This window comes from Pseudorasbora parva, chromosome 2 (assembly GCF_024679245.1).
Source record: "Pseudorasbora parva isolate DD20220531a chromosome 2, ASM2467924v1, whole genome shotgun sequence".
Taxonomy (NCBI): Eukaryota; Metazoa; Chordata; class Actinopteri; order Cypriniformes; family Gobionidae; genus Pseudorasbora; species Pseudorasbora parva.
Window position 1 is genome coordinate 17,541,428 of NC_090173.1, and position 26,212 is coordinate 17,567,639.

At 37.4% G+C, this 26,212-nt stretch overlaps 1 protein-coding gene across 4 annotated transcripts in view; it reads right to left on the reverse strand.

Annotated features, from left to right (window-relative positions):
* Positions 1-2,215: 2,215 nt before the first annotated feature.
* si:ch73-366l1.5 (FILIA-N KH-like domain-containing protein) overlaps positions 2,216-26,212 on the reverse strand; it is a 42,979-nt gene continuing 18,982 nt past the window's right edge. Inside the window, exons 4-6 of one of the 4 annotated variants that reach the window (XM_067457619.1) lie at positions 22,999-23,116; positions 21,528-21,596; positions 3,441-3,505 (exon numbers count right to left, since the gene is read on the reverse strand). In XM_067457619.1, the coding sequence (XP_067313720.1) occupies positions 21,563-21,596; positions 22,999-23,116 (152 nt within the window). In that variant the 3' untranslated portion in view covers positions 3,441-3,505; positions 21,528-21,562. Of the gene's footprint in view, positions 3,506-3,699; positions 4,467-21,527; positions 21,597-22,998; positions 23,117-26,212 lie in introns of those variants that run through there. The other 3 variants (XM_067457613.1, XM_067457605.1, XM_067457628.1) reach the window with 3 other exon arrangements.

The following is a 26,212-nucleotide window of genomic DNA, read 5'->3' on the forward strand; positions in this document are numbered from 1 at the left end:
TGCTTTCTTACTCTAGGCCTCTTGAATTTACGCAGAGTTTTGTGTCCCACATAATTCCTATAAAGAACATGTTTGGATTGTATCTGTATAGGGAACAAGCAATGACGATAAGCTATAATCGATATCTTTTTAATTGAGCCAAAAATAATAAAGGAAAAAGACATAAACAGGTGAAACAACCGATCACTGAGCTGGATTGGGATGCGTAAGGCAATAGTAAAGAATATTAAAAATGGCAAGTGTGATACTAGTGTTCAAATATTGTATAACTCATGTTGAAACATACTCACAAGTGAAAAATAAATAATTTTCTTTGTTTGATAAGAAGCTTCATCTGGATCATTGTACCGCATGATTGTAACATGACTGATGTGATACTTTAAAAAAGACCTGGGCCTATTCCAACACCACAGAGAAAATATTTGTTCTAATAGTTTATCAAAAGAGAAAATAATCTGGTTTAGTTGTATTTTAAAATAAAATGCACCAAATGTATTTGGTAGTGTGATTGTTTTGTTTCATAATGTATTAACTACATATTTATCAGGCTAGTAAACGTAGCATGAAACGTTGCAGAAAAAAGAAAAGTACATTTTATAAAACAAAACGTACCAATTAACGGCTTTGTGTCAGAATACAACCGATATGAAGATGCATTTGGTACCCTGAACATTTTCTTCAAATTATAAAGCCTGATTATCTTTTGGAAAAGTGTAGTTGTGTAATACAGTGTTTGATTTTATGTAGTGTATCTTACAGTTGTGTGCACTATGAAAAATTCATAGTGCAGAATTGAACTACATTGCACTACTGTATGAATTGTGGTCTCACAGGTCACTAGCGTGTCGTGACCTGTGAGGCCCTATAGTGTAGGCTATTTCACGCGTGTCCAAACCGGCAGATGAGTTACGTATCAAAAGGGGTGAATTGTGCCATATATTAGGAGAGATCTGATGTGGAATAGTTATTTATCGCAACCACCTGTCGGGAATACACGCACATACACACCCCCATGGGTCGGAGACTCTGCTTTGGGAGACATTCAGGAAATATATAATGCAGGCATGGTATAGAGACTTGATTTATTTTAAAAAGATTTGGCATGCTAGATGTAAGATGATTTTTGTGAACCCTTTCATACGTTGTATTGCTTTATAACGGTGTTTTTTCTTCAACTCTATAAACATTTAACTGTGTGCTAGTTTTGTGACTCCATTTTATTAAAAACTGAAAGGGTTGGTTCAGGTTTTTTTTTTTTAATCATTATTGTTTTTTATTAAACTATTTTATAAAACATTCAACTTTTGTGAGGCAGATTTTCGTTTATATTATTTTAAAAGAACAGAATGTTTGTGTGAGATACACTTCACAGTTTTTCACAGGACAGCCTGATAATATGGAATGAGGAGGAGGGTCCTGATACCCCCAACTTCAAAAAACAAAACTTTCTGTCTTAAACATGAATTATTATTATTATTAACGACTTCAAAACATCATATATCATACCCAGTTCAAAGGATAAAGCCATCTGTCAAAACATTATATATTATACCGGAATCCCCCACGACCCTAACCCCGGAAGTTAAAAAGGTCAAAGCCATTAATATTTTTTTTGTCATAAGGTGAATCCTATTACTACTATTGAGTGTTCCTTTAAAGTATATATATATATATATATATATATATATATATATATATACACATGTATATATGTGTGTGTGTATATATATATATATATATATATATATATATATATATATATATATATATATATATATACACACACATATATACACACATATACATATATATATATATATATACACACATACATATATATACACATACACATACATATATGTATGTGTGTATATATATATATATATATATATATATATATATACACACATATATACACATATATATATATACATACATACATACATACATATATACATACATATAATATACACTATGTCCTGCAACATATATATATATATATATATATATATATATATATATATATATATATATATATATATATATATATATATATATATATATATATATATATATATATCAAATCAAATCCAGTAAACAAACAAAAGTTATAATCTACTTTAGTAAAATAATCTGAATTTTCCATTTGCATTCTATAAAATGGATTTGAATTATTATGAAGCATTAATTAAATTCAACACCAAAAAAAAAACCAGAATTAAATGCAGATTATTTACATTTCCCCTGCACTGAAATACTAGAAAAGATTAAAAAGTTAGTGGTATCATACAGCAAGAATTTTAAACATTGATCTTGTTTCAGTCAAGCTGAAGTTTTCACACTATCCTTTTTGTTTGGTTGAAAGTGAACCCCTTTTCAAATGACGTGAGCTTTACAAGAGTTAAACACCTTTTAACCCTCAACCCATATTATTCTGTCTGTGACCCTACGGAAGCTCATTTCTGACACAGAATTTAAAAAAAAAAGTTATTTTATTTTTTTGGTTTTTTTGAGTTTACAATTCTCAGAAAAATATATCAGAATTATGAGCTATAAAGTCAGAATTGTAAGTTTCTGTCTTGCCATTCTGACTTTTTTTCATTCAGACTTCTTTACGTCCTGCAATTCAGACTTTCTGTCCTGCAATTCAGACTTTCTGTCCCGCAATTCAGACTTTCTGTCCCGCAATTCAGACTTTCTGTCCCGCAATTCTGACTTTACGTCCCGCAATTCAGACTTTACGTCCCGCAATTCAGACTTTACGTCCCGCAATTCAGACTTTACGTCCCGCAATTCAGACTTTACGTCCCGCAATTCAGACTTTATGTCCCGCAATTCAGACTTTATGTCCCGCAATTCAGACTTTCTGTCCCGCAATTCAGACTTTACGTCCCGCAATTCTGACTTTCTGTCCTGCAATTCTGACTTTACGTCCTGCAATTCTGACTTTCTGTCCCGCAATTCAGACTTTATGTCCCGCAATTCTGACTTTATATCTCTTAATTCCAACTTCATAACTCACAATTCTGACTAGATTTATAACTCGCAATTGCAAAATTACTCAGAATTGCGAGATAAACCTACAATTCAAAGATAAAAATGATCTTGATTATCATAAATTCCCCAGACAGCAACATGATGTCGGCCCAGATCTGGTACGCATGGAATCCAAGTGGGCCAGATCTGGGCCCACACCATGCTGCTGCTGTCTGGGATCTTTTAAAACGTTTTTTTTTCCATGGCGGAGAAAAGCTTCCATAGTGTCCCTACACATAAAAGTATATCAATTTAAACAGAACAGGAGCGCTACAGATGTGAACTCAGGGGAAAGCGCGGTGTGAGACAAGCCCATATTCTGTCCCTATATGAAACTGTGTCCGTGTGGCCAGACTAAAGAGAGTAAAGTTTGAGCTGTTCCTCCATATCTCCTTCCGTCATCTCTCCGAACGTGTCCTGGTTTTCTCGGAGCAGTTTGAAGATGGCAGCCAGCTGCTCCTGCTGAACCCTACGACACACAACACAACAGCATAAACAACAAGCACACACACAGCTATCTGCAGTCTTGATCATTCACCAAGGCTTCATCTCAGCTCAAAAAGGGCTAAACTGAAAAAAATTCATTTGAAACATTAGGTTATATATAATTTTTGTTTGGAGTTACGATGTATCAGAAGAAATGATGCTACAACAGACAATCAATCACATTTGGCTCTTTATTGATATTACAAAAGCCATGAGGTGTATCGCACGAAACTCTGTCAAAGTCACATTTTACTGCAAAATCTAAATTATATCCTCAATCTCATTAAAATGCAGAAAAAAAACATTCTTACATGGTAATACTTGTACATATTACTGTAAAATAATGCAAAAAAAATGGTTCTTAAAAAAAGAAAAAGAAAAAAAAGAAGCTTGATTTTCGTTATGCAAATGATAATTTATCCAATCTCTTTGATTCTGGGGTGAAATGTCACCTGGACAGAAACGTATTTTGTAAAGGAGATTCACCTATTTTTATTTTTTTTATTTCTTTTTAAACATTACCTACAACAGCGGAAAAAAGTCTATATGGTTTCTATTTCATCATACAGATGTCTGACTCTGCAATGTGAGCACATTATTTCCCATCAGCCTGTGACGGTCATAACTGTGTGTGTGCGCGTGCGTGTGTGTGCGTGTGTGTGTGTGTGTGTGTGTGTGTGTGTGTGTTTGTGTCCCCACAAGGGGGCGCGATGGTATTTAACAAAAGCAGGAACATATTCCTATCACGTTATTGTTCTTTGGTGTTTTGCTTTAAGAAGCGTGCTATTCACAGGCAGAAATGCAAAGTGGCATGTACAGAAAACAGAAAAAACGAAGTTTCCATCACAACACATTTCAGAGACAGTCCAATGAAGAAGTCAGTCCACAACGGTCCTCAAGGGGACACTTTTCCACACGCTTTGACTTCAGCTTACTCAGCAATTCTGTAAAAAAGAAAAAATACAAGAATATTCAGAATCAAAAAGATACAATCTTCTTGAGGTGTTCTCCATATGCTGTACAAACACATGCACATGAATTCAAACTAGCATAACCTCAGAGAAACAGACTATAGGCCAAAACAGAACCATCTCACACACTAACCAGTAACTGAACGCTTAGCAGAATAGATTCTATAGATTCTATGGTTTTAGTTTGAATTCATATTAAATTTTAAGTAAATTTGATTATTAAGCAGCCTGTAAAGATGTTTATCACAAACAACAACAAAAAAGTCTTTAAACATTAAAGTATTAGGCCATCATTGAAGACATTTCTCCTTATACAACCTTTTTGGCATAAAGGGTTCTTTAAAATTGAGTCATGAACCCAATTCAGAGTTTTATATAGAACCCCACCAGAACCCTTTTCTCCTCCTAGCGAAACTAACTTAATTAGTGAGACACTTCAGGTCAATAGGGTAAAAATTGTAACAAATATATTTCACCCGGTTGACTGATCACAGTACATTAAAGGGGTCATGATATCAACTTTCCCTTGAGCTTTTGATATATAAAAGGTCATGGTAATATAAGAATATCCTGTACGTTTCAGAGCTGAAAACTTTCTTGTTAGTCAAATAAAATATTTTATTGACACCAGGCCCAGCAAACAATCGATGCGCGAATGTGCATTCCCGTGAGTGCTCGGTGAAACGGCGCTTTAACTGAAAATGGCGAACGTCTAATTCTGTTAGCCCCGCCCACCGACTCGTGCCTGGCATGTTAGCTAAATAACATAGGCCTACGTGGAGCTAAACCACATCGAACTTCCAAGCAATTAGAAACATGCCATAAGCTTCCTTTGGATTCCAATGCATGGCTTAACTTTATTTTTAGTGAAGATCCAGCTCGCGTGTAGCCTGGCTCTGCCCTCTTACGTACTTCCGCTCAATTTTCATTTTCCTTCAGTAATACGTCTGGGACTGCGGTGTAGTCTTAGGTTTTCTCCGAACAAATTTTTCCCCGGTCCAATCAGCGAACAGAGGGAGTGGCTGAGAATGATGACGTTGATGTCGTGTGCTAGTTTGAGTTGTAGTTCAGTAATGGCGGCGGAGAAAGATGCAAACTAAACCATTCAGTCTGTTGTGGCACCGCTGCCGAATATCCAGAAGTTAAAGCCGGAGCATAACAGTCTTTGCTGGGGTTTGTTGGTGGCCATGATGTTATGGCCCTCCAACAGGGTAAATTCGAGAAAAGTTTGATTTTCCAGATCGCTCTGTTAGTGATGAAGGAGTTGGCTGAAGCTATTCGGACGGTAACTGTTTCTCGTGGGGTCAGAAGGTATTGCCATCATTTAAGTTACAGGGACTGGTCAGTTATTTTATTGCCGTCCGTTTCTCACCACCCGCGTAAAAATCCCCGGCCGAGTTACCTTCTGCTTTTGACAAACGCAAGGTTGTGCTGATGTAATAGAAAATAGAGTTTTCAAGAATATATCACTTCAAAATTCACTGTTTGTAATCGTTTTTTGACCACCGCAGAGCACCATACGGTTGCTTTGCTGTTATTTTGATGCATTTCTAGACTTGTATCTCTTTAAAATGCTGGTAAGCATTTAGAAGAGCAATATATTTCATCACCGCTCAAACTAATTAAAATGAAAGCACATAAACATTTAAATTGGTCTGTTATTTATAGCAGCATTTATTATCATACCAAGCATATGACATTTTATTTACAGCATACAATCATGTTACGGACCACGTGAGCGCCGGGTTCCCGATCACAAAACTCTCCTCCACCATGGCGTGAATAAATTAAAATTCGAATGCCTGAGTTTTAGGTTTTATCCTATAGTTTTATTACTGAGGTGGCCTGCACAAGTCCACATTTTATGATGTCGGATTCCCATGAGTGAAACAGGCAAAGGTTGCATGACTAGGGCTGGGATAAACGATTATTTTTTAAACGATTAATCTAGCGATTATTTTTTCGATGCATCGATTAATCTAACGATTAATTTTTCCTGTCCGATTCGGTTACGATTCGATTCGATTACCGATTATCTCCCCATTAATTGCCTAATAGCAATTTATACATGTTGATTTAATTATCTGAATGAAAAAAACAAATTCCTTAACATTGCAATATATGTTTATTGCTCTTAAAATTCCAAAGTAAGACTATACAATGCATTCAATAAAACCTTGAAAACATAAAGTAGGCTACACACACAGACACAGACACACACACACACACACACACACACACACACACACACACACACACACACACACACACACACACACACACACACACACACAAATAAATAAGTATTAACCTACAACAAAGAAACATATTATACGATTTTTCTATGTATGCAGCTCAGCCTACAGGCTATGCCCATCGATTAAATATCAACAAGTTGGTTAATCAAATCCGGGGACACACTGCAAGCGTGAGCGTCTCGGCTGCGTGGCGTGTCCGTTTTTGTTTCGGCTCCCATGTTAACAGGTTGGAGTTTGCACACTGCCTGTGACGCGCGGAAAACGCGTGCATGCTGGAAATAGAAGAGCGCCTATTTTTCACGTGTGTTGGGAGCGTCTCCAGGCAAAATAGAATAGGAAAAGATGTTTATATATCATTTTGACACGAATACATATTATTAAATTACATTTTCATGTTTGAAAGTCTGTAGGTTTACATAAATGCAGATATAGGCCTAATTGTAATAATAAAAAACGTCAATTATCGATTTTGAAATATTGCAACTGTCAATACACAACGAAATATTCTGTAGCCTATTTTGCCGTCAAAACCATAGATATGTGGCTGCTCCCGACGTTTTCTTTGCTGTATCAGTAGGCTATTTATGTTTAACATTAGGAATAGGGCTTCCCTCCGCATCAATAGCAGCAGCAGCGCCGCGTCAGACACGCTTCTAGTGTGCAAAGGCAGAGAAAACGCCACGCAGCCCCGTGGCTGACCCGCAACAGAAACGCCACGCGCATCCGCGGCATGACAGTGAAAAAAGTTACATGTAGAGTGCATTATGGGCGCCAATACTCCGTTTAAAACCGGAATAGTCCTGGGATGAAACTGCTCACTTAGAGGATGGATACCCTCGGTCACATCAGCGCGATTAGACATTGAACATTTTAAATTTAAAACAGCTTATTATGTAGGTAACCTAGCCAATGTGTCTGATGCTTTCACTTGATGCAAACGTTTGTTTTTGTGATTAAAATACATCAAATATTACCAAAACATCTGTCTTCCTGTTTGCAAAAATTTGTTTATGTAGCCGTGACAACAAAACGCGTGCGCGCATCCCTGTGATGCTCCGTGCGCACCGCGCGCCAACCCCATAGACTGTGGCCAACCCGCAAGCCTTGCACTTCTGAAAGTCTGAGGAGCCACTCGTGTTGCTACCATATATATACATAATAAATAATATACTTAATTACATAATATACTTTATTATGTACATCTATGGTTGCTACTACTCTCCGGCGCCGCCATCTTTATTTTGAGTGACGAATCGACGCGCATATTTTGCGTCGACGTATTTTTTGCGTCGACGTCATCGATGACGTCGACGCGTTGTCCCAGCCCTATGCATGACACACGTCACGACCTAACGTTAGCGGTTGGTTATGGCTGATCCAGAGTGGCACGGTTTGTGGTTATATCCACCAATCGCGGATGGCCAAGTAATAAAAAATACCATTCCAATCAATTGCGGGTTGATGAGAGATAAATTATTGGGTTTGTTTGATAAAGACATTTTGCGAGCTCTGTGGGCGAATCATTCCCGTTGCCGTTTCTCCACATTGAAGATTTCAAAACAATTGTGTAAGGGAGCCAAACTTCATTATAATATACAAAACTGTTATCTAGAGCTGGGCGATATGGAGCAAAAAATATATCTCAATATACGATATATCTCTAGATATCTTTACAGGATAAAGATCCCCCCCCCCAAAAAAAAAAAAAACTACAGCAAAAAACAAATATGCCAAATACCACAAATTATTTTTTTTTATTGAAGTGCAAAGAGGTCAGTTCATGAAGGAACAAAGTGCTTTTGTGACATAAAAAAACCTCCCTGATATACGATATGTCAAAATCTATATTGAGTTTAAAAAATATCGAGATATATTTTAAATACCGCCCACCCGTACTGTTATCCAATCATAGCAGTGGGTGTTTACTTCTTAGTCTTCAATTTAGCACGGTGAGCATGCCCATAAAAACAGAGCATTTCAAGAGAAACCAGGGTAGAAAATAACCGTGTTTGCAAGTGCTATTCACACTAGCTCCACCCATCAATGCCTTTTTGGGCCACACAAGATTAAAAAAGACACGTGTTGTAGTGTTTTCATTGGTGTAGTAAGTAGAGTGTAACGCTCATGCCACAAAGTTACCAAGATTTGGCCGTCTGAGACAAATTTATCAAATCCTAAAAGATTCCTCGGATCCTAGGCTAAAATCTGACGTTTTTGGTCATTAGTTTGACATGTTCACCGGCAGCCGATTAATGAGCGCAGCGATCAAATTTTACCTCAGACGAAATTAATGCCATTAATGCCAACTGAGATCTTACAGTGTGACATGGCTTACATCGGGGATCATGTTCGTACAGTCTGACAAGGGACATTCGCAAAGGATTTTGAAAAATCGCACAGTGCAGGACCATAAGAAGCCACTAAGAAGATGGTTCAAGTCTGCCTTTTGCAGAGCTCACTCTTCTATCTTTTCCAATCACGTATCACATCGGAAAGGCATTTAGCACTAAAAGTGGAAATAAAATGTGCCTAACGAAATGTTTTATAATATTTAATAACAATAATAATAATAATAATAATAAAAGTAGGCCTTAATTGTCCCATTAAGGTGACATCAATTTAATAAATATAATAATTTACACTGTTATTATTGCATCCTGTTAATGTACAACAATACTCAGGTGCAAATAGTATGCATCTACAAAAATAGTATAAATAGCATTTAATTACCATTTACACATATTGCAAAGAACTGCTCATTTTACATGGTGTAAATAGAATATATCACTATTTTCAATTAGTACAAAATAGGACCTATCACTAAAAAATTATGCTATTTGCACAGTGTAAATAGCCGCTGCCTAAGATTATATAGAAAGCAATCAAAGAAGGCTCCTTTCAATCACTGAAGCGGTCACAGCGCAAGTTTATCTGGACACTTTTCAAAGCTCCCATTATGTAATCAATAATGCTTTTACACGGCACAACGGTGCTCTTACTGTATTTACATTGTGTTTGAATTGCTATTAATGGTGAAAGCATTTGTGAGAGTGCAGAAATCAATGAGATCACTGCAACATCATTTTTTTTTTTGAGGTGGTTCCACTTATTTCATATGCAAAGATATTAGTCAATCACAGCAGTGGGCGCACACTTAAGTCTCACAGCAGACACACCCCTTCAAACAGCAAGAGCATTCAAAACTAAAATCAGGATAGAAAATAGCCATTATTTCTAAATTGGGAAAAATGTTTGTTGTAATAATCATTAACATTATAAGTGCACCTCAGGAAACATTAAAAAAAAAAATACAGTTCATGACCCCTTTAACAATTTAAGTGAGCCAATACATCAATGCCTCGTCCAAAGCATGTTTTGTCTTACTCTAATTCACTATGGCAAGCCCATTATAAGTATTTTAGACCTGTCAAGATGTTTTTGTTTTGTTTTTGTTTTTTGCGGGAAATTGCATACAAATGTCACTCGCCCGGGGTCTCGCCATATCCACAAATAAAGAAAAGTTGCTCCGTCTACTTTGACGTGTGTCTGGTGTCAGAGAGCCAGAGGTTATTTGACAAAAAGAGTAAGAAAGCTAGACATAGAGCCACTAAATCTCCAAACCTCTGGGAAATCAACCGTTTTAAACAAATGCCAAACAGAGGAGAGTCTGCTGGCAAAATGAGAGTGCGACAGAGCTTGTAATAAAACAAGAACCAACATTGGCTCCGCTTTTCGGAGATGGTGAGAACTGAGGGATTTTAAATATTGTAAAAGCGACCAAGAGATGATGGCATTTGCCATATGTAGCTCTCTAACACAGTTCATGGTAAAGCATTATCTACTGAAGGGTCATTTCATTTCTTTGTTGTTGCGCTGGAATGTATTTTTAAAGAAAGTAGCATGTCTGTTAATGGGTAAAGCTACAGTAACATCTTCAGCTAGTCAGCTTGAGGTCCTTTCCATCTAAACTGCTTATATCTCGTTTTATGAAAAGTATAATAATCATATTCATCCACAGTCACACACAGCCAAAACAATGTTCTTCTGCAAAATCCTTTTTTTTTTTTTTTTTTTCGCTAGATGGCCAAAAGTTACATAGTGTATCTAATCTCTAGCACCTATGTGACGAGCCATTGATTTCACTGAAAATCATAAAGACTGTGTTATGAGAGATGAAGGAGCATGTCACTCACCGTTGGCAGCTGGTGTTGTGATGTTACTGGTTAAGGCTTGGCAGAGCATGTTAGTCGTGCAGCGGTTGGAGGCGGTGGAAACATTCAGGAGACACGCTTGTAGTCGTGTTAGTAAAGTGTCCTGACAAACACATTTGTTGTCATGCAATCATATTTAGTTGATAGACAAATTTTGTTTATTACGGCATATCCAAACGTTTTGAAGCATGTGCTACCATGAGCCACAAAGGCATCATATCATGAGGAATCAATTGTCCTTGATCTTTTGAGATAAAGGAGCCTGGTGTTCAATGAAAAACTGTACAATCAACACATGACTGCCCACATTTACACAATGACGCCAGAAACACACCGTTTATTTCAAAGGATCACAGAGGCTGGACAATGGTCATGAAAAACCTCAGGGTACAAAACAAAATTAAAAGTCCCATTAATATTTTCTGAATGTGCCATTGTTTCCAATGCAGAGCTCAAGAATGGTACAAAAACACATGCAAAGACACGGAAGTCTACAGTCAGAAAACAAGTGAGGAAGTATGCTAGAGCTATTTCAGTATGATTTCACTTTGCTAAGGAAGTATTTTTGGCACTTCTCGCCTTCCTTTGGTCTACTTTGAATAATATAATGTTATTTGTTTAAGGTACATTAAATCTCTTCTAAATATACCTCTGACTGGGACAATCTATTATTAAATACAACGAAGCATGTGATTATGTATGTATTACTCGATCAACAGAAAAGTATGACACTGATAAACACGATTCCATGTCAATATTTATGAATTACTGGATCTTTGGTAAGTCGTAAGGATGGAACACTTATAATCGAGCCCAACCTCACCAGGGTCGTGCATCGTTCAGAAATTATGAGCGTCAGATTATGAATTTAGTTTGTAAACAAAACTGTATACAAAACTATAATTTAAATTTAAAGCTGCAATCCGTAACTTTTTTAGTTAAAAATGATCCAAAATCTATTTGCAGAAGTACATAATCAGCCAGTGTTCAAAAGTATCTCCTTAACTTAGCCCGATTCACAACGGTAAATGTGTAATAAAGTGTTATAATTTGAGTGGTACTGGTAGCCGTCCGCATGAAATACGAGCTTCCATCATTCATCTTTGTGTCATTACATCTGTATAGTATAAAGGAGTCCAGCTAGCAGACGATATCGCATGTGTGGATGCTGCAGGTGGTGGATCATTTTTTTTGCCTCTTCTTACAGCAGCTGGAATGTAATTAAACTTGTCATTTTGATAGTGGACTGTAACCCAGAAAGTGGTAATCCGACTGGTGCGTTAATAGACAACCCACATGCTAGGGGTTGAACGACTTCCAATTTTTTTAAATCGACATTTATGTGATGAAAGCAGAGTCGACGTCGACTAGCCGCTGATGACGTCAATAATAAACAAATAAGCCTGAACCTCGAGCTGAGACTCAAAAACGGATTTAACTTGTGCACAGGACAGCTATGGCATATGACAGCACTGTTCATAAGGTTATTGGACCTACATAACAGCTTTTTTTATATCAGTTATTTTGTCTTGGTCATTATATTTCTCACAGATTTCTGCTCGTTCCTAATAAGATCCAGATAAAGTACAATAAAGACTACATATAAATGCATTAGTGAGTGATTGCGTGTGAATTAATTCTACCTGCCAGTATCTCTCTACTAATAGAGAGACCACTTTCAGGGGAAGCTGGATGCTTTATGTGGGACTTTTAGTGGGGAACCGATCACTTCTAGTTGTGAGCAAGCTCAGATACATACACTTTTTGTTGACCAGTTCCACCTTGATTTGTGAAATGATAAATAAATCAAATTCTTTTTCTTGCCGGCTGGATCCTGAACTTACAACCCTTTTGAAACACTGTTCCTCTGTCTTTTCTGCACTTATCTCACATCTTGTAAACATGTCTCTTCTCTCTGCCACTGTTCCAGTCTCACTAAAGCTGGCTGCAGTTTCTCCTATTCTTAAATTTTTTAACCTGGACCCAACTGACTATTGCCCAATCTCCAATTTACCGTATGTCTCAAAAATCATGGAAAAGGTTGTCGCCACTCAATTGCAGTAATATCTATCTCTCAACAACAGTTTTGATTTATTTCAGTCTGGTTTTCACCAAAACCACAGCACTGAAACTACATTAGCAAGGGTTATCAACGGCTTCTTACTCGCTGGTGACTCAGGAAACATTTCCTTACTTCTATTACTTGACCTCAGCTCAGCTTTCGATACTATCTGTCATACAGTCCTACTCACGCGCCTATCAGAGTTTGGCATCTCAGGAGCCGCGTTACCCTGATTTTACTCCTATCTAACAGATAGGACATTTTACATAACTATTAGGGATGTCACAATACTCAATATAATATTGAACCATTCGGTACGGCATTCGTGGTTCAATACGGTTTTGCATTTAATTAATTATTTCCATTTCCCTCCGTATGAAATATTCCTCTCAGTTTCTGTTTGAGTGTGCCTGTGAGTCTACGCGCTGATATGAGCAAATATCCAATCATATGCACTAAAGTTCGGGGGTGTTTTACCTGCGTTTTAAAGCCTTGCCAGTTAAACATGGACGCGAATTAAAGGGTTACTTCAGCGATTAGCATATGGCTTTGTATCAGTAGAAACCCTGGAGAATATTCAAATTATTGTGCTTTCCCCCCTCATATCTCCCTGAGACAAGAGATTTATGCATTTTATTTCTGGAAAAATTCCTCCTATGATGCAAAATGACGATTTTTGCATCATAGGAGGAATGTTTGCCCAGAGGCTAAAGACTACAGCCAGCAGAGGGAGCCATTCCCGCATGTTTTGAATCTGCGCATGGGGGATGGGAGATTACACTCAGCTGGCAGGGAGAGCTCAGCTGGCAGACAGGATCATTTAAACGGAGCTATGGTGAGCAATGTAAGTCTTTTAACTTCTCAAATTCATTTCTATGAAAGTTAAGCTTGCAAAGGCATGAACTGAAACGCGTGCCAGACTGAACTCCTGTGTGAATGTATGCCGCGAATGTAGTCGCGATTACCTCAGCTCTCATCACTCCTGCAGTCAGTGCTCAGTGCTGTGAGACTCGCGCGGTGACTCACTCATTATATTGAACAGACACGTTCAGTTTTTAATTGTAGTGTCTCTAACTCAGTCACAGTAATGAAGTTGGTGGTGTTGGGAATGGCCTCACAGGGCAGCGAAGCATTCTAGGAATTGTAGTCTTTCATCCCCATGGGACAAAAATACATTTTCTGTCTTTTCTCAGTCTAGAAGACACCAAATTCAAAAGTAATTTCACATTTCTACTGCATTGATGACCCAGTTTAAATACCGATTCATCTTCCCAGCGCTGAAGTACCCCTTTAAATGCCCTGACTAGTGAACTAGGGAGCTGATTGAGACGCAGGGAATATTAGATGAGAGCAGGTCTTAAATTGACAGCAGCAGCCTAGTGAACACACGTGTCCTTAAAAGGACAGTTCACCTCTAAAATGATGTTAATAAAAAAAGACCTTTAATACAGTAGCTTTCAATAAATGTTGCATACTGAAGACTATGTAGTTTTAATTTAAGCATTCAATTTCATACTTAAATGCTACTGTATGCTCTCTGAGCTGCCACTGTAAATCTTTATATATATTTATTTTATATTATACAATACACTGGGAATGTGTACAAGGGTTTTTTAGGTAAAGTTTTAAGTTTAAGTGAGGGTTTTCAAGTCTTTTAAGTAAAATATAGAAAGAGTATTACAATAAAACATTTTCTCCTTAACCTTTTTCTGTTCCTGTCGCCTAAGAATAGAATAGCTAAAAAAAAAAAAAACGAAAAACCGTGGTGTGTATTGAACCGTGGACTAACTGTATTGTTGCATCCCTAATAACTACGCACAATTACAAATCTCCCACTGTCATTCTCAAACAAGGTGTACCACAAGGATCAGTTCTTGGCCCGTTGCTATTCATAATTTACATGTTGCCTCTCGGAATGATTATTCGCTGCCATGATTTCAATACCACTGCTACGCCAAACAATATCCAGATATATACTGCTTGCCGACCGGATTCCATTTACCAGACCACATCACTATCATCATGTGTTAATGAATGAAAGACCAGGCTCAACTCCAATTTTCTCAGTCTGAAAATGACTAAAACAGAAATATTAATCGTTGGTCCTCCATCACTAACAAAGAATGCAAGTAATATTCCCAGACTTGACCTTGAAGCTACTTCAATATTTCCGTCTGCCACTGTCAAAAATGTGGGTATCATTCTTGATCCTGCACTGACATTCGACGCTTACATTAGTCAACTTTGTAAAGCGTCCTTTTTTCCATCTGCGCCGTATTGACAAACTTGTCGGCTCAAAAGACGCTGAAGCACTAGTCCACGCGTTTATTACATCTCGCATCGACTACTGTATGTTCCCATGTTTTTCATGTTGTATTGTAAATCTAGTGTGATCTGCAACTGCAATCCCTCATTACTTGGACTGGACAAATGTCCACTGTCCGTCTATGTATAAACTGCTTGTTAATTACTGTTATTGTGAAGCGTCCTTGAGCTTAGGAAAGACGCTATGTAAATTAAAATTGTTTTATTATTATTATTATTAATAGTGAAGAAATATATGTTAGAACTTTTCAGTTCCTAAGCTATTTTACTGATAAATCACAGAACAGTGTTGACAATACATTTCTGCGCTACTGAATGGTTTTGTGTAAGGCGCGTGATCTCCGCGTTATGTGCGATCGGCTATGTGTGTGTGTTGCAATGCAGCACGCATTAGTTTAGCGCGATGATTAACCTACGTATACAATAAGCGTGCATTCTCCCGATCAATTTTGAGCATCCAGATGGTAATCAAAATTGTCTTGTGGAGAGCTCTCGGAGTATGCATATATTTGTCATTTTTAACTGTTGAAAACAGAGCCTGCGTCAGGAAATTGCTTATCCTGTTGCGCCCTCTATAGGCCAGCGACTAGTCGACATCAAGCTTAAAGCGTCATGGCAGAGCATTAAAGTCGACTAGTCGATTAGTTGACTAGTCTGTGCAACCCCTAGCACATACTCCTCAAAACATTTGATTCATCCGCGCCGAGTCGTCATGCGATGCACAACCCACATAAAGATGATAATGCTGCTAATAACTGCAATTGCGGGTTCAAACAGAGATGGTGACAAAGAGGTAAAACTTATGGCCAGCATCTTTAAGGCCGTAGAATGAAAATGGAATTAAATTCATGTAGGTTTTATTAATGTGGTAATGAAATGCCCACAAACATCATGACTTGCGTTAAAAAAATACTTAAAATCACTAGCTATGTTTCCATTTAAAATGTCAATGTCATCCCAACGCGTTCAAGAGAACAATATTGTCACTTCCTGTGAAATTGGCGCATACTATCAGTATTAAAATAGAAGTTGCTACAATCAGGGAAGAAAGTGTGGCTATTTTTTCCTCCAACATTAATGAGTTGCTTCTGGAGCGCAGACAAAATGCAATAAACACGGCTGTCAAACCAACATTTGAGATGCTGCGATGCGATTGGTCCACTGTTTAGTCCAGTTATCCAATGACATCCTCTGTTGAGGGATTCATTCAGTAAACATTGCCATCTTAGTTTATGTGCATATGGCATGAGTCTCTTTTTTTTTGAATATATATATATATATATATATATATATATATATATATATATATATATATATATATATATATATATATATATATATATATATATATATATATATATATATATATATTTTATCTACAAAAGTACATGCGCTTTTTAAAGCGCATTTTTAGGATTTACACGCTTGGCCTTTCCATCCATGTATGCGATTTCCCAAAATGCACATGGAAATAGGTGGATGGAAACATAGTAAATCACTGGAAAAGTGGGAAGCAGATGTTTTTTTATGGTATTACTAAATTGAAATCTGTTTTAATGGCCGTTTATTATTTTGACAGTACTTAGTTTATACACTCTAAAAAATAATTCAGTGGCTTAGTAAAAATCACAGTAATAATTAACTTTATTAACTTAATAAAATCTCTCAATATCATTTACTTGATGGTTTTAGTTAAACATACCAAAATAATTGACTAAAAATCCAACAGTTAATTTTGTCTAAAATTTATAGTTATATTTAAGTTTTTTTCAGTAAAATTATTTAGTATTCAAATAACCAATTATTTATTTTAAATATACTTAATACATTTGTGAAATTTATTTCAAAATATTTGAGAATGGAGAATTAAACCGATATGTTTTAAGAACCACAAATATTACTTAATTAAAATCAAGATTATTAATATTTAACACACACTGAATAAATTGAGTAAGTTTACTCGATTAAAACAATGCACCCCTCCCCCACCCTCTGACGTGACGACAGCTCGACGGTGGATATTTGAATTCTCCTCAGTCACCAGAGCAGTTTCTCCTTCTCAGCGTCGCAGAATTTGGGCATTTCCTCTGTGAAATTCAGGTTTGTATGTTTTGTTTTATCTATATAATCATTACTGTGCTAAAAGGCATTTTGTTTAATTCAAAACAACATCTAGGGACGCAGTGTGAGTCACCTTTGGTCTTTGAAACGCCTGCTGTGTTGCTCAAAACACAACTTTATTCGTAAAGATAACGAATATAATGAATTTGGACGATAAAATCTTATTTAAACTGGGCACTGTTTGTTTATTGTCAGGTTATGGAGTCTGGCGCCTCGCAGCATCTTTCAGCTACGAATGAAACAGGTCTCAAGTTCAAAGTCCACCCGGAGACCGCTAACGTTAGTCCATCTAAGGCTCGAGAAACAGCGCTGATACGGTGGAAATGGGATAACAGAGCGGTTGATTACACTTGAATTACTTTTAAATGTTTCATTTTTACTTCTAAAATGTCTGTTACATGAGTTTAAATGTTGTAAAATAACTGTTATTCTTTACATGTCAAAACAGTAATATATGCTGCTGTAACATTATTGCTGTACTCGTCGACAATAAAGGCCATGTCATGTAACTTATAAGTGTGTTTGTGTGGACTGTGGAGTATTTTACAAAGGTTTAGAGGAAATTAAAGTTATACTATACAAGTTAGTAATACTCATAAGTAAAAACAGTTCATATTAGTCATAAATATTGGTTTTTAAAATGCTTTTTACCCAATTTTTTCTACACAATTGAATTTGTTAATGTAACAAATGCAGTTACTCAGATCTACTTAATTTTTTTACTTACATTTACTCAGTTCATATGGTATCTATAATTGATTTCACTGCTTTAAAATTTACTCAATTTTTTTAGTGTAAAAATGTTTCACCAAAAAAATTGAGTAAATCATAGTATTAGTTTTTAGAGTGTATGTGACTAATCAGTAGGGGGGGGGGGGGGATGATCTACATATGAGGGAAAAAAATTACACAATTCAATAATTGTGTAATTTATGCAAAAGTGTTGAGGCTCTTGAATTTCAATGTTCAACGTTCTGTGTGCTGTGTCAGATTCAAATCAAGTTCCCAACGTTCAATTTAAAGGGACTATTCTTAAAATATGAATTTTGCATCACACTGATATGTATGTATCAATTAAAATGGTAAGTATCAATTCATTGCATGACATTTTATTTACAGCATTATCCACTTCATTTTGGAATGGATGGAAGTAAATGCAAAGTAATGCAAAACATATTTGGACACCCAAGCTACATATACAAATGCATGCAAGCCATTGCACCATCTTAAATCATCTTGATAAGAAAATTTGCGTTAAAATGCCATGTGAGCTTCACTTTTCTTTTTTCTTTTTTTGTTGTTGCATGAACTGTAATCAACTATATCTTCAAAATCATTCTTTTGAACAGACACTTTTACTGTTAATGCAACAAATGACATTCAGACATTAAGTGTGCAGGCTTAAGTGTCCAAATACATTTTGGGACCCACAGCATGATTATTAATACACTCCATTAATATAGTTATGTATAGAAAAAAAAGTGAATTATTTTGATTCAGTTAATATTTTGCTAAACATTCCAAGTAGCATCATGTGTTCTCCATCAAAAGCACGTTCTCCGGCAAGGATGACTATTAATACCCATAATGCTCTGCCCCGCTCATAATACACAGGCCTTCATGAGTGTTCAGTGACCTGCATTTGTGAGCTTTTTCCTAGTAATGTGTGTGTCACATTAATGAATCCCCTGAGCTCCAGGCAGGTCCTCTGTTTCTCTGCGTATGCTTTCAGACAGATGCAGAACACATGCAGCCACTCTGCTTTGTGAACACAGCCCATTATTTGACCAGGAGGAGACCAGGAGCCTATGTGGAGACTACTGGACAGTCCACCGGTCAATGTAGGCAGAAGACACAGTGATCTTAAACACTATGAACCTGCTGAATCAGTGATAAAGGGACAGTTCACCCAAAAATGATCATTCTGACATCATTTACCCACTCTCGTTACACGATGAACACATTGTCTTTCATTCATGGAACTGAAAAGGTAATGTTTGGGAGAATGTTAAAGCTTCTCTTTTCCAGGCAAGGTATGCAGATCTAAAATGACTTATACTTATGACAAATAAATACTTAATAAATAAATATGTAAAAAACTAAAATGTGACAAACAAACAAACAAACAAACCTTGACTTTGCAAACAAACATAAGTAAAAAGTGACTTTAGAAAAAAAAGTGACTTTACAAACATAGTGACTTCAAAAAAGCAGTTACTTTACAAAAAATATAACGGTGACTTTACAAAAATAATCAAAATATTACTTTACAAAAAAGATAACAGTGACTTAAACAAACTGAATTTACAAACAGATAAGTAAACTAATAGTGAGTATAAACAAAAATAAACAAATAATCACTTTACAAATTATAAACAGTGAATTTACAAACAAATAAATAGCGACTTTACAAACAAATAAAAGAATAAACACTGACTTTACAAATTAATATAATGACTTTACAAACAGTTACCAACAAACAAATCAACAGCGACTTTACAAACAAAGTTACTTAAAAAAACAAATAAACTGACATTACAAGCAGTGAGTTTACAAACAGACATATAACTTTACAACTAAACAATCTTTACAAACAAACAAACAAAGTTACTTTACAAATAAACATAACAAATAGTCACTTTACAAACAAATAACAATGACTTATAAATAAATAGCAACTTTACAAATAAATAAATTACTAAACACAAATTAGTTAATGTATGTATACTAGGGCCGGGACTCGATTAAAAAAAATAATCTAATTAATTAGAGGCTTTGTAATTAATTAATCGAAATTAATCGCATTTTAATTGCATATAAATATTTGACCTGAGAACAATGAGAAGTAATTTTTCACATGTATTTTTAGTATACCATTGAATAATGACTGAACACATAAGCTTAATCAACAAAATATTGTTTATTTATTTCAGTCCAGCAGACCAGTGCAATGTTTGCCATTAAGTGTAGCAAAAGCATATTTGTGATATTTGAGGCTCGATGTGCTGCGGTGATATGCAAATTCCTTGTTGTATAGCTTGCACACAACCATGCTCTTGACGACGCTTCCATTCTTTCGTTTTTTAAAACACAATTTCCCATCCACGGGGCCAAGCAAAGCAGTCTCATCAGCTTCTTCGGTCATGTTCGCTCATGCCCTGCGCCTCAATCAGCTCCCTAGTTCACTAGTCAGGGCACTGATCAGGACATAAGTCAATGGGCTGACTCCCTGATCAGTGCCCTGACAACTAAACTAGGGAGCTGATTGAGACGCACCCATGGTTTGTTGTTGTCGTGACTCCGGAGCGAGCGCTAGTTGGTGTTCCAGTATAATCGGTCCGTCGAAACTCATTCATTGAAAAACGTTCCACGGTGCAAAAATAAGTGTGGTTAATTTTTTTATTTTTATTTTTTTGCGTAATTAATTAACGCGTTAAAGTCACGTAATTAATTAATCTTAATTAACGCGTTAAAGTCCCGGCCCTAATGTATACATAAATAAATGTGACCTTACAAATGAATAAACAGGAATTGTGTAAATAAATAATTAATCCAAATTGTGACTTTACAAATAAATAACGTAAATGCATAAATTGTGATTTTACAAATAAAATAAAATGGGGACGAAATAATGACTTTACAAACAAGCAACGTAAATACATAAATTGTGATTTTACAAATAAAATAAAATGGGGACGAAATAAATAATGACTTTAAAAAACAAGCAACGTAAATACATAAATTGTGATTTTACAAATAAAATAAAATGGGGACGAAATAAATAATGACTTTACAAACAAGCAAGCAAACAAAGAGTGAGTACATAAGCACAAGGGCGAGGACATTGCAGAATGTCATTTCTGGGTGAACTCTTTCAGTAACTCAGAATGTCAGGACATGAGTTGTCAGTGGCACTGAGGTCACTGAATAAGGAAAGTGAGTGGAAGGGAAGATATTCGTGTTACACCCTGAGCATTAGCACAAGGTGAAGGGGGAGGGCCGAGGGGTGAGACTGTGGGGGTGTCAGGGGGTCAAACTGAAGTAAATGATACCTTACCGGAGGTCTGACACAGGCATACTGCCTGGTGTTGTTTAAAGAGCGGTAAAGTCATTTGTCAACTCTATCCTGCAAAGATAAAGGGCATAAAGGGTTCGCCTACATTAGCATCTGTGCTATCTGAGAATAACTGAAATTAAACCTTCAAGTTGGACAATTAGCACTCATGTGAAAAGCACTAGATTTGACCTCGGTTGATTTCAGTAGAGTTTTTGCTTAATACAATTGAAATGTGCTAGTTTTGCATGATACTCTACATTCACTTATCTGCCTTTTAGTTCACATCTCCCACTCCTCAATCGGCATGTTTTATCAAGCAAACAAACCGCACCCACCGAAGGCAGCGTGTGCCTGAACCTCCAGACAAACCTTGAGCCCCAGCAGGCGCCCCTGAGAGGCTGCTGCAGATAACGTGAGTGTTTAACGTGTGTAACATCTCACCCCCCTTATCCAAACACCCACAGCGAGTCGCGGGGTGACCGGAGGCGGGCTGTGTGCAACACTGCTACAAACGGTCCAAAGGAGGGGGAGGAACACAAACTTTCCACACACAACAGCTCTATACTTGACACGAACCAAACTACCACATCCATTGCTGGATTTAATGAAACGAATCGATTCCAAAGCATCTAAATTAATTGGTTGACAAAAATTTTTTATAATAATAATAATAATGGTAAGACTTAAATAAGGTTCCATTTGTTAACATTAGTTATGAACAAACAAATCGAAAACATTTAATAATCTTAGACAATGAAAATTTCAACATTTACTTCAATTGTACACACACACATAATTGACGTGTGTGTATGTGTGTAAAAGCAGCGCACTAATATAAAACGGTGATTAAACTAACGATCACCTTCCAGCCAATCAGAATCAAGTATTCAGACAGACCGTAGTAATTTATTAATAAACGGACCCGAGCTAACATGAACCAACAGTGATTTTATTAACGTTAATAAAGGATATGAATAAATACTGATTAACAAATTAACAAATGTATTGTTCATTGTTTATGTATTGGCTAGCATTAATAAATTGGACCTTGGTTTAAAATAATAATTTTTACAATTAATAATAATAATAATAATAAAACTACCATTATTACTACTACCACTATTAATGTAGACTGTTTTTGTTAAAAGCAACATACTGTCCCAGGAACTCAACTGAGGAAACCTGATACAAGTCCTTTACTGTAGTCCTCTGTTTTAGACCAAATATACTGCACACACTGCTGGCATATTCATATTAAAACACCCAAAAACTTCAACACTGTAGAGTAACTAAAATGTGTCATTCCGCATACTTCAGAAGGGATGCTTCACATACACGCTTCACACACTTGAAATTCTGTTAGATTGAAGCCTTTCTAGATATACATTAAATGAAGTTCAATACATGAAATGTTGGTTTATGAGATGCTATTGTTTCTGTGGCTGGATTGAGGGAGAAGGGAAATACTGACCTTTGCTCCTCTTCCATCTCTTCCTTCGTCATTCTCTTCTCAAACTTGGCGGTCCTCTTCTTACCAGGCACGACTGCTGCGGTCTCGCCCTCCTCTGCCCCTAAAGCAGCTGCAACATCTAAAAGAGAGGACGGCACATTTAACATCCAACTGACTGATAAAACTAACAGTTTTTAATAAAGTATTCAAGAGGAGAATATTTTCAAAGCCTTGAGTCAGGCCTTCTGACACTTCACTTTAGAAGGCCTTTATTAACCCCAGGAGCCATGTGGAGCAGTTTTATGATGAATACATGCTTTTTTTGTGGACTTCAGAAACAACAATTCATTCCCATAATAAAGCTTGGAAGAGCCAGGACATTTTTAATGTAAATCTGATTGAATTCGTCTGAAAGAAGAATGTCATATACACCTAGGATGAGTAAGGGTGTGTTGCGTTCACACTTGTGGTTCGGTTAGTTTGGTCCGGACCAAAAAACAAAAACAAAACATATAGTCCTGGTCCGCTTAGCATTCACACTGGCAGTTTTAACAGCACACCTAAAGTTACCGAACCAAAGGCACAGGGAGACGGTCACAACCTGATTCGTCGGCTTATATGACGTAGGAGCTTGCTTACTGTACATTCAAAACAATGCTGTGTGCGGATTAAACAGCATCATTTTATGCGTGTACACATGGCATTATTTTTACCAGCTGAGAACTCATGAAGAGCTCATAAAATGTTCAAAACAATCAAAACAGCACTAGGATTTCCTCCGTTGTGCAGAAAAGAGACGGCCGTTCTGTCGTCTGTACCTGCTAATAATGGGCAACACAGGTCCTTAGATGAGAAGAACCAGGTATGCTTTTTGTGCGTTTTGTCTAGCATTTTCGAAACATGCTCGTCGGACCAAATATTGATGAGGCACTTCCTCGTTGCTCCACGTTTGCCCTCTAACGTTAACGTTACTCCTTTTGGATACGCCGATCTTTCCGCGTCGTCAAATCAGCTGACTATGCGTCACATCTTGTGACATTACGTCCGGTTTTTGGTAAATGGACTGCATTTATATAGCGCTTTTATCCAAAGCGCTTTACATTTTTGCCTCACATTCACCCATTCATACACCGACGGCGATGTCAGCCATGTAAGGCGCCATCCAGCTCGTCGGGAGCAGCTGGGGTTAGGTGTCTTGCTCATGGACACTTCGACACTTGGTCAGGTGGAACCGGGGATCGAACCACCAACCTTCTGGTTTGTAGACAACCTACATGAACCACTGAGCCACTGCCGCCCCAGTGGCTCAGTGGTCTGTTTTTTGGTCCGTTTACATGTCTTTGTTCCGTGTTGCGTTCATTTATCAATAGAACCGCACCAGAGTTCGTTTGGAAGCGGACCGATACCCATCTTTTTAGCGATCCCGGTCCGCTTGTTTGGTGCGCACCGGGGTTCTGATGGCAGCGTTCACATTTGTTCAAATGAACCGCACTAACCGAGCAATCGCAGCGGGGTTTGTTTTAATCGAACCAAACATGACAAGTGTGAACGCACCATAAATCATGGGGTAATTTTCATTTTTTGGATGAACTTAGCCTTTAATAATAGTAGAATTTTTTTATGTCCCTATAAATAAACAAACAAACAAGTGATATTATTAGTAGTTGCACTTATTAATGCAAAACAATAGTCATTTCATGATTAAGTTAACTTTATGATTAAAAATCCCCCAGTGCTACCAGATCAGGAGCTGGTGCCACCGTCTGTAGATGCAGTCACATGTTAGTCTTGAGCCCTGACAATAAAGCCGTTTCAGGGAGTTCAGAGACGGGGTCAAAGATATAAAGAAGAACTCCCTCTGGAGTGACTTTGCAGACTTTCATACTCAAACAGCAACTTTACACAGTAAAGACAGTTTTGAAAAAAAAAAAAAAAAGCTTTGCCCCCCTTAATATCTTAAAAGGCAGGTATTAAAAGCATCTTATTGCCCTGACAGATCAAGCGACAAAACGGGAAGCGTAGAAACTCTTATGTGACTGTGCCCGGTTCCTAACCCAGATTATCAATCTACCAGCCTAATCCACTTGCAGGCCTGTCAAGTCATTGGCGCTGGCAGCTAGGAAGTCTTATTTTAATTCAAGGATAAAGGCTGTTGACGGCTGAAGCCTGTTTCTCACACGCACCTCATACCTGCAGTACCAGCTGCTGAAACTGCTTTGGTTGCGGTTATAATAACAGTAGAAACACTGCTCCTTTGCAAACCAGGGTTATATCTGAGCACACCCACTGATGTCTGGATGTAACGCAGCAGAATCCGCAACCTAGAGGCCAATGTACCGCTGGGAGAACAAAGGAAGTGTGTGAGCGGGACCCAGTTACACATTGGCGTCAGTTTACAGCCTCAGAGCACAAAGCGGCAGTGTGTTTGAGTGGGTCGCCCTATGAGTGTTTATCTCTGCCAGCACTCACAGCCGTGCTCTGAAAACACTCGCTCTCATGGAGTATAATGAGACCCGCTGCTCACAGAGCCATGGGCAGACATGACCAGAAGAAAACGAAAGACTGCAGAAAGAAAAAGGATAAATATAAACACTTTCCCCTCCAGAATATACTTTTTTTTTTTAGAGGAAATGGCTCCTTGTCAAAATAGAAATTACATTTTATCTTATAAAATGTTCTCTAATAGCCTGACAAGCCAGACCCACATCAAGATGTTTGGTCTGGAAACTCACCATAGACAGGGCTCAATCCGAGGAGCGGGATAAACAGTTGTCTTTCAAACTCCCTCTGCACGCGATAGGATAGCGCTACACCAACCAGAGCAACGAAGGTGAAGCAGAGCTCGCTGACTGATTAAACATTCGCCGTATCCGGTCGGCTAAACTCCGAACACATCTTCCCTTTTTAAGAATGACTTCAGTGCCGTTCTTTGTTCTTTTCTCAGAGAAAAGCTTAACTCCAAGTCTTCCGGAGTCACGGTCAAAGCTGATTCGAAAGACCGCCGGCGTTCGCCAGTTTCTGTGTTTACTAGAAGCACGCGCACGCAACTCGGCCGTTGTCATTATGGCCCCGCCCGCCGACTCTATACACGATGTGATTGGCCCGTCCAGATTGTGAGGAATACAGCTCAGAAGGGTATTGAGAGTTGCTAGACGACACTTGCGGGCAGATTAAATTTGCTGCCGCTAGGGTGCGTCTAGATTTCTAGGCTAGTTCTCTAATGCATCTCATTTGT